The following is a 14,851-nucleotide window of genomic DNA, read 5'->3' as shown; positions in this document are numbered from 1 at the left end:
AATAGTCTCATATGAAAACTCACAATAAATAATGGTTTACTTATCTGTACAAATCTAAAATGCAATACAATCCCTAATAAAACACAAAATGAGATTAATAACACATAACAATATCATAACATAACAATAATAACACCTCACAGTATCACTATAAAAGTATAACCTAAATGTGTCTCTAAAATATAAATATAGATCTCTCTTTTCAGAACGGCACACTATCTTTACAACTATATAATCGTGGTTTTCCTGCTCTCAAGACACAAATTTATAACAACAAAAAAAAGTATATGCATTTCAGATGTACACAAATGCATAAAATAATATCCCCATTTCTCTAATCCTGACAGATGCCTAGAAGGTGTATTTTTTCCCAGATGTACAGACTATGGCCAAATGCCCTGAACTTGCAGCTCTCAGCTCATTTTCTGGATGAAGGTTCAGAATGGTTCAAGGCCCTTTTGCAGGGATGGGTTATAATACTTGCCAGTGTGTTGACCTCTACTGAGAGTATCGTGTAGCCCCATGTGTAGGCCCAGACTAGCCCACCTCAAGTACTATAGTAGAAAGTCACAGGTGTGGACCACTGAGTCTGTCAGATTACCGAAGTTAAATTTTACCTGAGTTCAAATCTCCATCACTTCTTGTATGACCTGGAACAAGTTACTGCTCTGAATCACATTTCTTTATATTTTTCTTTTAAGAAAGGAAATAAAGGAGAAGGACAGCATTATCAGCACATGCCTGGCTCATGCTAGCACTTGATAAGTTTGAACTAATTACTTAAAAGGTCAACTTTTTAGCTTGAGGAAAAGGCAGATATATTAATTTACTGGACACTACACCTAGGATGAGCCGAGTGGATTGATTCCCTTCTTAAATATAAATTACATGCCTGGACTTCACAAGCCAATGCTCTCTGTGTTGAAGCTAACACCCGAAACCTACTTCCAGCAATGAGTCTTGGTACTCATTGGTATTTCCTCAGCTTATCTATGTGTGAAGGCAAGGTAACTTTTATTTAAATATTTATCCTTGGCAGTCTCCTCCATTTTCATACCCTCCATGATAAAGCATGCCTGATAAAAATATGGCTCTGTGACTAACCAACAACACAAAAAATATATGTACTCAAAGAACTTGTCAGGAAGCACAAACCCAAACCTCACTGCTGATAAATTAATTAAAAAGCTCCACGGAGAAACAAAATACTTACAAAAGGTAACCTGAAAACTGTGTCATCCCCATCTACACACCTAGATAATGTAAAACAGATCCTTAAATTAAATCAGTCTCAGGAGCTGAGTGCTTAGTCCACATTTTTTTTGCCAGGACCAGAACTGTTTTTATTGAATTATGTTTTGATCTTATGTCATTAACCTACACAATGAAGCAGTGAGGAATTTTACTAAAAAACAAAGTAAAACACAACACAGGCCTCTGAAATGCATGCTACTTAAGGATGCAGTTAAGGGGTTTCTCAGAACAAGGAGTCTTTGGGAATCCAAAGCAGAAGTTGGGTCTTATCTTATGGTCAGTGAACCATGCAACTGATTACATTTCTTTCTGAACTGGCTACTAAAAAGCAGTCAAATTTGGGGCCCTCTAACAAATACTTAAGACTTCAGTCCAAGTACTTTGTGTACAGATCTCAATTCTGTTTCCACCTTCATTTTCCTCCCACAGTCCTGAATTCATCACCTTTTTCTGTTTCCAACAGTTAGTTGTACATATCTTTGCAAATCATTATGAATCCTTTTGGGAACAAGGTGTGATACAAGCAAATGATATGCCCCACTTAAAAAAAAAACAACAGTAGAGCACAAGAAGATATTTTCTTCCACTAATAAACATTTATGAGCTCAGTTTCTAGAGGCATTATCTTTCTTGAGCTCCCAAAGAACAAAACCAAGTGTTGTAACCAACGTTATATTTAAAATTAGGAAAGTCTAACAACAGAGGAACTATCAAAATAGGACACTTTCATTATGTATTTTTAACTGGGGTGCACACAGAAATTTGCAAATATATCCCCTGTAAAAATCCCCCAAAAGTCATTTTTAAAATACAGATGAAATCACCACAAATGCAGGTGTATTTGCATATTTACTCCGAATGAGAACTGAACCAACTAGCTTCAAAAATGATTTATAAAATTTCTATCCAGCTCCTTCGGGTTGCCCTCTGCCTAGCACAGGGGATGCTGCCAACCGTTCTGTACTGTGAAACAGCATGGAATTTAGAGCCATAAATGCTCTTGCTGCATTCATGCTTCAGGGATTTCAGAAATCTCATTGCTGTCATTTGAAGAAAACAAAAAGCTTAAGACTCTCTTAGTGGGTAAAATTTTACTCTATCATGCATTCATACTTAACATTCTGATCATAACTTCTAACTATAAATTTATCTAATTAATTGATTATAATTATAGTCCTTCACCCACCTAGTGACCATAAACAAGTAAGCTATGCTACCAGAGATGTAAAAAAAATATTTTACTACATAATAAAAATTACGCTTCCTATCCCACCGATAGTAACTTCAGCAACAACAGGAATCTCATGGGGTAACTTGAAAGCAGCACCATAAAGTACAGCATTTTCTTAAGGCATGTTAGGAGCTTTATCCAAATAACAAACAGAGAAAATAAGAGCTACATAATAGTATGTGGGAAAAAGATGAGTCAACTATTATTGTTTTTCCTAAGTGTTTACTCAACAACAGTTTAGATTATTTCAAGGCATTTCAGTCAAACAAACAATATACATAATGTTTCCACAATTCTTTAGGACAAAAATGAACATTTAACATGACTTTCAAAATGCCTGGCCTCTGTTGTGAAACTTTTTTTTAGGGTCAGCGCTGGGTTAAGAAGCCACTTAATAGCATTTCTATTCTAAGTCACAGGACAGACAAGAATGTTACACAGACATCTCCAATATTTTAGGCATGGGTCATCTCTGCTGGAGATGCCTACTTTGCAACCAATATAAACACATGTGCCAAAAGTGAAACTTGCATTGTCAAGACAGAAATTCTGTTTCTAGCCAAAGACTGCCAAAAGTAAATAAAAACAAGATCTTAGTCCTTCTATTTGTAGCTATCTAAATAAATACTGATTAATTTTTTTTCACTGAAAATCAACATCAGAAATCCATGATGTCTCAAGTCCTCCAGGAACACTCAGTGAATGCCTGACTTGGATTGAGATGCAAAGAGATAAAAGCAGAATTCCTGTTTATAGAAGTGTACAAATAAGCAAGGTCAGACACACTCAAACAATTAGTAAATGAACAGACAATTCCATTCAAACACTCAAAACACAAGCTAGCCCAGAATCAAGCACGATCCTGATCAGCCTGTTAAGACTGACATAAAAATTCCATGTTAACCAGGCAAATAAAATAACCCACCTCAAAATCCTTCCCTGGTTCTGTCACTGTCAGAGAAAAGGCCCAGGAAACTCCTGCATCTCTGCCCCTCTCTCTGCATTTTTTTCCCTTTTAAAAACCACCTCCTGGGGAGTTACTCTCCTCTCCTCCTTTAGCTGCCCCACCCCCACATTCCCACGACCCCTAAAATTCTCACTCCACCTTGTCAGTCTGAATAGTACTCATTCTTCAGGACATTTCCAAAAATATTCCCAGGTACCTCCCCCCACACCCTGCAGTCCCTCGGGGCACCTGGGGTATGGTCCCCACCCCACCCCGCCCCTACTCTTAGCTCACTCTGCTCACCACACTGTATCTCCGCTGTCCCCCTCTCCTGAAGTAGCTAACTTCTAGAGAGAAGAAAATGATTGCTTGGGAGGTCCATACATGTTCAAATCCTGAATACTTCTTAATCTTCCACCTAAGAACCAGTAACTCTTAAAATTATCGTTATTTATCATTAAATGGATTAAATCAAAATCTTTGGGGATCTCTGGAAAGCTTTCTTGGTACAACTATTTTAATTAGTAACTTTAATAAGACTTTTGGGGGTTTGCTTTGCCGTTTTAGATTTACAGAAAAAAAAGTACAACTATTTTTACACACAAAACACAAAACTCTCCAGATCCAAAAAATTACTTCCCAGGTGATGCTGTAAACTCATCCTGACAAATGTTCCTGACACCTAATCAATCTCACGGCAAGGCGAGGCCCAGCGCCCACTGACACATTTCTCAACCACAGGGCTTGGTCACTGGCGCTGAGACATCACCAGGGCTCTGACCTACTCTCTTCCCCCCTGCCAACTAAACTTCCGTGATGGGCATCTCCTCCCAGACAGTTCGGAAGCAGGGACTTCTCCTCCTAAAGACCCAGGCCCACAACTTCGCCCTCAACCACCGGGCCAAAGTTAGGACCAGTCTTCAGTCCCCGCGCTAGAAGCATTCTCCCAGCTCTGGGACCTTTCCCTCCGGGACCTTTCCAATACCGACGAGGCTCCCTGAAGTACCTGGCGCCCCTGACAGGCCGGGCTGCGACGGGATCCCCCAGGGGCCCAGGGCACGACCCAGCCGGCCACCACCACAGGTGTCCCTCGGCACTCCGGCGACTGGACAGTGAGGAGGGAGCCGGCCGGAGGGCAGCCATCCCGCGAGGAGTGGACTGTGGCAGAACGCGGCCAGGAAACCAGACGCGCGTCTGCCCGTCGGAGTTGGGCCGGGCTGCAAAGAACTTGGCGACGAGCGCCCAAAACGGGCAGTTCGAGCACGGCAGAGGATGAAGGGGGCCGACGACTACCTGGGACCGGCCAGGGCCCCGCCGCCGGCCCCGCGGCTGAGACGGAGGGCGGCAGGAGACACCGGAGCTAGATGGCCCCAGCCGGGTGGACAGCCCAGACCAATGACCCAGCACCCCCACGCCGGGACGGCGCCGCCGCCACGCCGCCCCGAGCCAAGAACCGCGCCGCCCTCGCCCCCAACCAGTCTGCCCCGTACCTCGCCTCCGGCTCCACCGACGTCAGGTCAGCCGCTCTCCGCGCGTCGCTAGAGGAGGTGGCCGGTACTTGTCCACAACCCGCCCTCACGCCGGCCCTCCCTCTCGTAGCCCCGCCCCCGGCGCCGCGAACGCACGCCACGCATGCACGCCCTCACGTCACTTCCGGGGCGTCGGCGCTAACCGAGAGGATGCGGGTTTCCGTAGGAATCCGCCCTGGGTGGAGATGGCGTGAATACCTGCAGCCGCAAAGCCTAAAGGCGCGGAGATGGAGACGGCTTCGACCCTGATCCCGGGGCGCTGATATGGAGCGTTCGGGAGCCGGCGGAGAAGCCGATGTTTCCTTGTCTTTTTCTAGGAGTAGGCGGAGGACGACGCTGCCCGTCTGACATGGCTCCTCCCATTCTTGCTTGGAATGGGAGGCGGCGGCTGCCAAGGCTCTCGGAGAGCAGTGTTTGGGCCGGTAGATGGTTCCAGACCGCAGGAAATGAGGCTGCCTGAGAAACTCATGAATCCCACAGCTTCACCCGGATCTTAGGATTTTTAAAGTTCTTGAGTTAAAAGACCTTAACGAGAGTGGTTGATATAGAAACCAGTTTTACAGCCGAGCGTAACTGAGCTCCAGGAGTTAAAAAGTTAGCCAGTGTCTCGCTATCAGTGGTCGAGTCATAAATGGAATCCAGTTCTCCGTGATTCCCATTTCAGGAATGTTGGAGACAGCAGCTGCCTTGTATTCTGGATGCCATCTATGGCACAAAATGCAGCCACGACTGGGAAAAAAAAAGAGGGAAAGAAAAAAGAGAAAATGCAGTAAGGTGTCTGGGAGGGAGATCTGGATTAGAATCCCAGGTTTGCTAAATGCTGCCTCAGTGATCTCGGACAGGTTGCCTAATTTCTCAGTCTTTGCTCATTATTTATAAAACGGAGATTGGTTCTTCCTCAGATTACTCCTAAATGCTGGAGGGTAGTAGAATATGCCACCCCAAAATATGCTTCTTTGGCATAAGGATTATTCTGAGAAAGAGACACAGAAGCCCTGAAAACAAACTAGAAGTTAACCTTTCTTAAGGGAAACGTACATTTATGAAGGAAATGGCCATCTATAAAAGTGTCTCCCTCTCTGTACCTAGCAGAGGACAACTCTAATACATCACTGGAGACTCATCAATGGAGACTGGCCTAAACTGTTGAACAGGCTTTTGTTTGTTTGTTTGTTTTAAATTTCATTTTATTTTTAAACTTTACATAATTGTATTAGTTGAACAGACTTTTAAGCCTGTTTTTCTTCCCCTGCTGCTGCTGCTAAGTCACTTCAGTCGTGTCTGACTGTGCGATCCCATAGACTGCAGCCCACCAGGCTCCCCCGTCCCTGGGATTCTCCAGGCAAGAACACTGGAGTGGGTTGCCATTTCCTTCTCCAATGCATGAAAGTGAAAAGTGAAAGTGAAGTCGCTCAGTCGTGTCCGACTCTATCGACCCCATGGACTGCAGCCTACCAGGCTCCTCCATCCATGGGATCTTCCGGGCAAAAGTACTGGAGTGGGGTGCCATCGCCTTCTCTGTTTCTTCCCCTAGTCTCCTCCATAAGTGGTCTCCAGCCTCCCCTCGCGCCCCACCCCCCCAACATCTTTCCTCTTTTGTCTTTACTGGAAAATATTTAGATTGGCATTCTAAGCCTTTTCCCTGGTTAACTCCTGTGTACATGTTAAGGATACATGTTAATAAATTTGTTTTTCTCTTGTCACTTTTATTTTATAAGGATTTCAACCAACAACTCAGAAAAGCAGAGAGAAAATTATTTTCCCTCCCCTACCACACCTAAAGTGTGCTCTGCTGAGGATAGCAGACTATTTAAAATTTTAAAAAGTACCTATGCTGAGAAGCTTACATTCTAGGGGAGAGGTGCAGGGGCCATTAATAAATAATTTACAATAGTACAGTAGGATAGTGGCCATTGCTATGGAGGAAAATTTTAGGGTGAACAAGAAAGCCCTGGCTGAGAAGGTGACTAGAGCAAAGGGTGAGGGAGCTAGCTATACCATTGGGTTGGCCAAAAAGTTCATTTAGGTTGTAACATCATACAGAAAAACCTGAACAAACTTTTTGGCTAACTCAGTACTATGCAAGTATTTGGGCAAGAATGTTTTAGGCACGGAACAGCAAGTGCAAAGGCCCTCCTGACACCAACTTGAGTAGCTGTAGCAGAGTGAATTGAAGGGAAGAAGGAGAAGAGATCAAATGGTAATGGGCAAAGCAAGTAAGGGGCTAACCCCAAAGTCAGTGTGGGAGGGGACTAGCAAAAAGGACACTAGAAGGTCTTAATCGTTGAGGCCATTAATGGAACAAACTAGCACAAAACTCAGAACAGGCAATGGCAACCCACTCCAGTACTCTCGCCCGGAAGATCCCATGGATGGAGGAGCCTGGTAGGCTGCAGTCCATGGGGTCGATAGAGTCGGACACGACTGAGCGACTTCACTTTCACTTTTCACTTTCATGCATTGGAGAAGGAAATGGCAACCCACTCCAGTGTTCTTGCCTGGAGAATCCCAGGGACGGGGGAGCCTGGTGGGCTGCAGTCTATGGGGTCGCACAGAGCCGGACACGAATGAAGTGACTTAGCAGCAGCAGCACAAAACTACCACATTCCCCCCTGGGAGAAGGGATGGTGGTGGTGGAGACTATTGGAAAAGGCAACAAAGGTATAGTTAACTGAGGAAGCAATGTTTTAGCTCTTGAGTTGGATGACAGGTACATGGATATTCATTGCTTTATTCTTTATTTCAATGTATGCTTTGTTTTTGCCTGTCTGTGTGTGTGTATGTGTTAGTCGCTCAGTTGTATCCCACTCTTTGTGACCCCATGGACTGTACAGCCCACCAGGCTCTTCTGTCCATGGGATTTTACAGGCAAGGATACTGGAGTGGGTTGCCATTTCCTTCTCCAGGGGATCTTCCTGACCCAGGGATTGAAACTGGGTCTCTTGCATTGCAGGCAGATGCTTTACTGTCTGAGCTACTAGGGAAGCCCTGTTTTTGTATACTAACTTATAAAAATCAGTCCCATTGGGAAAACTGAAAAGAGGGTAAGAGTAAATCCTGGAGTGGGTCAAAAGGAAAAGAGCCAGCAAAGAAGAAAAAAAAAAAGCAACAAGAAGAAAACTAGAAAAGAGGAGTAACGTGGAGGCTAAGAGGAGAAAGAAAGCCAAGGGACTGATCAGTTAAATTCTGCAGAAAGGTTAGATAAGATGAATCTACCTAAGAGAAATGAAAACATACTAATAGAAGTGGTTAAAGTACGCATCCTTGCCTTGTTTCCAGCCTCAGTGGAAAAACTCAGTCTTTCACCATGGTCTGATGTGGGTTTTTCATACATGGCCTTTATCATGCTGAGATGTTTCTTGTTATTCCTAGTTTACTGGGTGTTTCTTATCATCAAAGTATATTAATTTTTAATGTAATTTTTATTGTAAAATAGACATAATATGAATGAAGTTGGACCCCTACCTAACACTGTATACAAAAAATTAACTCAAAATGGATCAAAGACCTAAATGTAAGAAAATTTAGAAGGAAACACAGGGGATAAAAGCTTCATTACACTGGATTTGGCGATAATTTCTCAGATATACACCAAAGGCACAGGTAATAAAAGAAAAAATAGACATATTAGCACAAAATTTAAAACTTTTGTGCATCCAAGGTAACAGTCAATATAATAGACTATAAAGTCAACTCACAGAATAGGAAAAAGGTTTTGCAAATCCCTACCTGTGATAAGGGATTGTTATCCAGAATATATAGAGTACTCCTAAGATTCAACAACAAACCAATTTACATGATATGTCTTTCAATTTATTTATGCCTTCATTCTTTCATCAATGGTTTTGCCATTTTCAGTCTTTCGCCTCTTTGATTAAATTAATTCCTAAGTATTTTATTCTTTTTGATGTTATTTTAAATGGAATTCTTTCCCTACTTTCCCCTTTGTTCAGTATTAGAAATGCAATTGATTTCAGTGTATTGATTCTGTACTACTATTTTTGCTTGATTCATCTATTGGTTCTAACAGATTTGTGTGTGTGTGTGTGTGTGTGTGTGCGTGTGGAGTCCTTAGGGTTTTCTACTATAAGATCACATCATCTTCAAAGACTCCTTCCTTTCCAGTTTGGCTGCCTTTTCTTTCTGTCGCCCAGTTGCTCTAACTAGAACTTCCAATACTATTGAATAGAACTGGCAAAAACAGGCATCCTTAATCTAGTTTCTTATTTTAGCAGATAAGCTTTTAACCTTTCATCATTATGTATAGTGTTAGCTATGTGGTTTTTATATGTGGCTTTCTTATATTTATATTCCTAGTTTTTTGAGTGTTTTTATTATGAAAGGGTATTGAATTGTGTCACAAGCTTTTTCTGCATCAAATGAGAAGCCTGGGTAGTTTTTTCAGTATCAGTTCAGTTTAGTCACTCAGTTGTGTCTGACTCTGTGACCCCTTGGACTGCAGCACGCCAGGCTTCCCTGTCCATCACCAACTCCCGGAGCTTGCTCAAACTCATGTCCATCGAGTCAGTGATGCCATCGAGTTGGTGATTCAATATAGTGAATACCATTTGATGAGTTTTTATATGTTGAACCATCCTTGTATATTCCACGAATATAGTTTAGTTGATCACAGTATGTAACTTTTTTTATATGCTGCTGAATTCGCTAGTATTTTGTTGAGAATTATTGTATTAGTGTTCTTAAGGAATATTGGTCTGTATAGTTTCCTTGTATTGTCTTTATCTGACTCAGTATTAGGGCAATGCTGGCTTCACTGAATAAGTTAGAAAGCATTCTCTCCACTTTCAAATTTTTTTTTTTTTTGAAGACTTTAAGAAGGACTGATATTAGTTCTTCTTTAAACTTTTGGTAGAATTCACTAGCAAAGCCATAAAGTCTAGGGCTTCTATTTGTTGGGAGGGTTTTGACTATGGATTCAATCTCCTTACTAGTTACAAATATTTTCAGATTTTCTATTTCTTTGTGATTCAGAGTTGGTAGGATTTATGTTTCTAGGAATTAGTTCATTTAATTATTGAATTTGTTGGTGCACAAATATTCACAGAATTCTCATAAATTTTTTCATTTATGTAAATAGTAATGACCCCTGTTCTTTCTGATTTTAGCAAATTGAGTTTTCTCTTTTTTGTAACCAATCTAGCTCAAGACTTGTTAATTCTGATCTTAAAGAAAAAAAACTTGGTTTTGTTGATTTTCTATATTCTCTTGTTATCCTAGTCTCCATTCCATTTATTGCTACTCTAATCTTTACATTCTGTCTTCTGCTAGCTTTGGCTCAATTTGCTCTTCATTTTTCTAGTTCCTTTAAGGTGTTTGGGGGCTTCCCTGGTGGCTCAGATGGTAAAGAATCTGCCTGCAATGTGGGAGACCTAGGTTCGATACCTGGGTAGGGAAGATCCCCTGGAGAAGAGAACAGCTGCCCACTCCAGTATTCTGGCCTCGAGAATTCCGTGGAAGGGGAGCCTGGCAGCTACAGTCCATGGAGTTGCAAAGAGCTGGACATGACTGAGCAAATTTAACTTAAGGTGTATTTGAGATCTTTTTTTTTTATATATAATTTTATTTATTTTTGGCTGTGCTGGGTCTTCCTTGCTGCGTGGGCTTTTCTGTAGCTGTGGGGAGTTTCTAATGTACTTATCTCATAACCTTTTTAAATGTAAAATCTATTCTGTTTAATAATATAACCACCTCAATTCTCCTTTGGTTACTGTTTTCATGGAATATATTTTTCCATCCTTTTACTTCCAATCTCTTTGTGTCTTTAAGGTAAGTTTCTTACAGACAGCAGATAGATGGAACTTTTTAGGAAATACATTCTGCCAATCTTTGGCTTTAAAGTGGAAAGTTTAATCTACTTAAATTTGAAGTAATTGCTGCTAAATAATGACTTACATCTGCCATTTTGCTACTTGTTTTCTAAATCTATTATGTTTTTTCCCCTCAATCTTTCATTACTGCATTTTTTGGGTATTTAAATGTTTTTCTGTAGTCTACTATTTTCATTTTCTGTAAATTTTTAGTTATTTTCTTCATGGTTACTTTTGTGATTACAATTAACATTTTGAACTTGTAACAACTTAGTTTGAATAATACCAACTTTATTGAAAATAGTATGTACTGTGCTTCCAAAACAACTATGTCCTCCTCATTTTATCCTGTTATTGTCAGATTTCATCTCTATAAATTGTTTGCCTATCAGCACAGGTTTATAATTAGTGTTTTATGCACATGACTTTAAAATCAAATAGGGAAGTTGTTGTTTAGTCGCTAAATCATGTCTGTCTCTTTTGGAAACCTATGGCCTGCAGCCCACCAGGCTCCTCTGTCCCTGGAATTTCCCAGGCAAGAATACTGGAGTGGGTTGCCATTTCCTTCTCCAGGGGATCTTCTCCGAATCTCCTCCATTGGCAGGTGGATTCTTTGCCACTGAGCCACCAGGGAAGCCCATAAAAGAAAAGAGAGGAGTTATAAACGTTTAGTACGATGACACTGACCTTTACATTTACCTAGGTTTTCATCTTTATTGGTATTGTTTACTTCCTCATATGACTTCTAGTGTCCTTTTTTCTTCGGTTTGAAGAAGTCCTTCTAGCATTTCTTATACAGCAGGTCTACTAGTGACCAATCCCCTTCTCTCCATGCTTTCAAGATTCTTCTTTGGCTTGCTACACTTTGATTATAATGTTTTCTGTGGGTCTCTTTGAATTAATCTTACATGGAGTTTTTTGTTTCTAGAATTTGTAGATTTGTCCAATTTTCTTTATCATTTGTGCTCTCTTTCTCTCCCTTTTTTCCTGAAGAACTTAAGACTAAGTTGCAAACACCTACATATTTCAGTGTGTGTTTCCTAAGAATAATCTCTGAGAAAAACCAAAGCAAAATTATCAAAATCAAGAAAATTAACATTGATAAAATCCTCTAATTTAATCTATAATCCTTATTCAATTTTCATCAATTGTGCCAAAAATGTCTCTTATAGCTATTGTTTCCCTGGTCCCAAGTCTAACCCAGGATCACTTAATTGTCATGTCTCTTTGGTAGTCTTTAATCTGGAATGGTTCTTCCATTTAAATTTGTCTTCCATAATCTTGACATTTTTGTAAAGTATACGTGAAGTGAAAGTCGCTCAGTTGTAGCCAACTCTCTGCGACCCCATGGACTATACAGTCCATGGAATTCTCCAGGCCAGAATACTAGAATGGGTAGCCTTTCCCTTCTCCAGGGGATCTTCCCAACCCAGGGATCGAACCCAGGTCTCCCGCATTGCAGGAGGATTATTTTACCAGCTGAGCCATAAGGGAAGCCCAAAAGTATACGATGGTCATTCTAAAACATGTCCTTCACTTTGGGTTTCTCTGATTTTTTTTTCTCATGATTAGATTCATGCTGTTCATTTTTTGGGGGCGGAGTGCAGAAGAATCACATATGTTGTGTTCTTCCGCAGACACTAAGATAGGTGATGTACATGATGTCTGTTTGTCCCATTTCGGCTAACGACATTGATTAATGATGAAAGTGGAGTCCTTCAGGTGTTTCCACTGTGAAGTCACTATTTTTACTTTATAATTATTTAGTAATTTATAGGAAAATACTTTGAGACTATGTAAAGATCCTGTTTTTCTTAAAAACTTATTTTAGAGTCCACTGATGATTGATGATGATTCAGTTCTAATTATGATGTTTACAAAATGGAGTTTTTTTAATGGGGGTTTTCTAATGCCATCATTCTTTCTATATTAGCTGACATTTTATGCTAATTAAGAACTTTCCTTTCTATCTCTTTTATGCCATTACTTATTCATTTGTGTCAATATGAATTCATGGATTCTTATTTTATTCAATGGGTTATAACCCATGGGTATAATTATTTATTTTAAAAATTTATTTATTTGGCTGCACCGGGTCTTAGCTGTGACGTGCAAGACCTTCTGTCTTCATCACGGCACGTGGGTTCTTTAATTGCAGCATGCAAACTCTCAATTGTGGCCTGTGGGATCTAATAATAAATAGTTCCCTGAGCAGGGCTCGAACCTGGGCCCCCTCTACTTGGAGTGTGGAGTCTTAACCACTCGACCACCAGGGAAATCCCTATAATGATTTAGTTAGGTGTTCAAACTGTTCCATTTCAAATTTTAATAATGTGTGCCTAAGACAAGAATTTTGACTTAACACTGAGCCATTATTTTCTACAATAATTATATAGTTCCCTGTGCTACACAGTAGGACCTTGTTGTTTATCCATTCTAAATTTAGTCGTTTGCATCTACAAAGCCTAAATTCCCAGTCCACCTCTCTCCCTCCCCGACTCCTACCCCCAGCAATCACAAGTCTGATCTGTGTCTGTGAGTCTGCTTCTGTCCTGTAAATAGGTTCATTTGTACCATACTTTAGATTCCACGTATAAGCGAGACACTGCAGGCGGGGAGATGTTTCCTTTCTGGTTCTGGTGTGCTTGCTCACAGCTCATATAGCTTCTCCAGCACCCAGCTCCTGCCATACAAGGTGGTCTGCAGTCACCAAGAGCTTTCCCCAGCACCTCCAGGGGTGGTTTTGTAGTAGAGAGCCTCTGGCAAGACACCTCCTAAGGAACAGATTTTTCCAGCACCTCAGAGGGTAGATTTCCATCAAGTTTCACCAGCACGGCACCCCCATGACTTCTCTGTCATTCAGTGAACCTGGCCATGCCTTGTCCAAAAAGGTCTGGATATCAGCTCTTGGGGGAGGGGGTATTCATCCTTAGACCCTCTATCTCAGTCTTAGTGGCTGCTTCTTGGCTATTCCTATATTCTTTATAGTTATCCCTACTCTTTATTAGCCAATCCTTCATTCCTCCAATCATAATTAGTAACTATTTATATTCAAGATATAAATTATTCAAATTACTGTGTACTTTTTTTTTCTCCTGACTGATACAAATGACTCCAAATTCAATTCAGGGACGGAGACCTTATAGATTGATATGTCAGATGTAAGGTCCAAGAAGTCTTTGTTATTTTCCATTTTGAATGGGTGGGACGTGAAAGCACATGGATGGCAAAGAGGTGAGCAGGAGTTCAGCTTCCTCCCCTGGCATGCCCATCAGCCATTGTAAGAGAATACTGTCCCTTTTCGTGTCCACTCTGGCAAGCTCTGGGTTTTGGCTGGCCTCTGCTGCACAAGTGGCTCAGTGGTAAAGAACCCACCTGCCAATGCAAGAGAGACATGAGTTCAATCCCTGGGTCAGGAAAATCCCCTGGAGAAGGTCATGGCAACCCACTCCAGTATTCTTGCCTGGAGAGTCCCTTGCACAGAGGAGCCTGGCGGGCTACAACTGAGCAAAGCAACTAAGCACTGCTGCACGTGGGTACCTGCCTGCAGTTTGCAGTGGCTTCTCTCAGCTGCAACCAGAGCCGGATTCCTCTGCTGGCCTCTTGGGGTCTTGTACATGTAACAGAGCCTCTTCTGAAGCCAAAGTGTTTGAAAAACCGGACCCGCCCTCATTGTGCGAACCAAGTTGCCAGTTTCACCTTAACCGCTCCAGACTGCTGCAGACACTCCCTGTAGGGGTTCTTTCACAAGGTGCCTCTGGACCTTGAATCTGTTTATTATAGTGCAACTCTCATACCTGGAAGGATCGCCAGCCTCAACCAACTCCAGCATCATGAAGATGTAGGGACTAGGGCCAGAGGCTACTCATGCTGGTGCCTCCTTGTGACCCCCACCGAGGCACTGGAGTGTGTCTTGGGGGTGCAGGCCCAGGACAGGAGAAAAGAGGTACAGGGCTTTCAGCAATGAGCATTCTGGGTCCTCAGTGAAGAATCAGGTGAACCCGCTTCCTAAAAAGATAGAATGGTCAAGGGAGGAAGTTGAGGGTCGTGAACAAATGGTCAG

At 41.7% G+C, this 14,851-nt stretch overlaps 1 protein-coding gene across 12 annotated transcripts in view; it reads right to left on the bottom strand.

Annotated features, from left to right (window-relative positions):
* RABGEF1 (RAB guanine nucleotide exchange factor 1) overlaps nucleotides 1-14,851 on the bottom strand; it is a 71,165-nt gene that overhangs the window by 45,532 nt on the left and 10,782 nt on the right. For 4 of the 12 annotated variants that reach the window (XM_061401809.1, XM_061401810.1, XM_061401811.1 and 1 more), the window contains exon 1: nucleotides 4,922-5,031. The exons of 3 other annotated variants lie outside the window; for them this stretch is intronic. Coding sequence is in view for 1 of the 9 variants with exons in the window: in XM_061401819.1 (XP_061257803.1) it covers nucleotides 14,769-14,796 (28 nt within the window). In the remaining 8 variants the exon portion in view is untranslated. Of the gene's footprint in view, nucleotides 1-4,921; nucleotides 5,032-5,158; nucleotides 6,059-8,363; nucleotides 14,797-14,851 lie in introns of those variants that run through there. 5 more of the 12 variants (XR_009733561.1, XM_061401819.1, XM_061401813.1 and 2 more) reach the window with 4 other exon arrangements.

This window comes from Bos javanicus, chromosome 25 (genome assembly GCF_032452875.1).
Source record: "Bos javanicus breed banteng chromosome 25, ARS-OSU_banteng_1.0, whole genome shotgun sequence".
Lineage (NCBI taxonomy): Eukaryota > Metazoa > Chordata > Mammalia > Artiodactyla > Bovidae > Bos > Bos javanicus.
The sequence above is the reverse complement of the archived record's forward strand: the minus strand, read 5'-3'. Positions and strand labels throughout refer to the sequence as shown.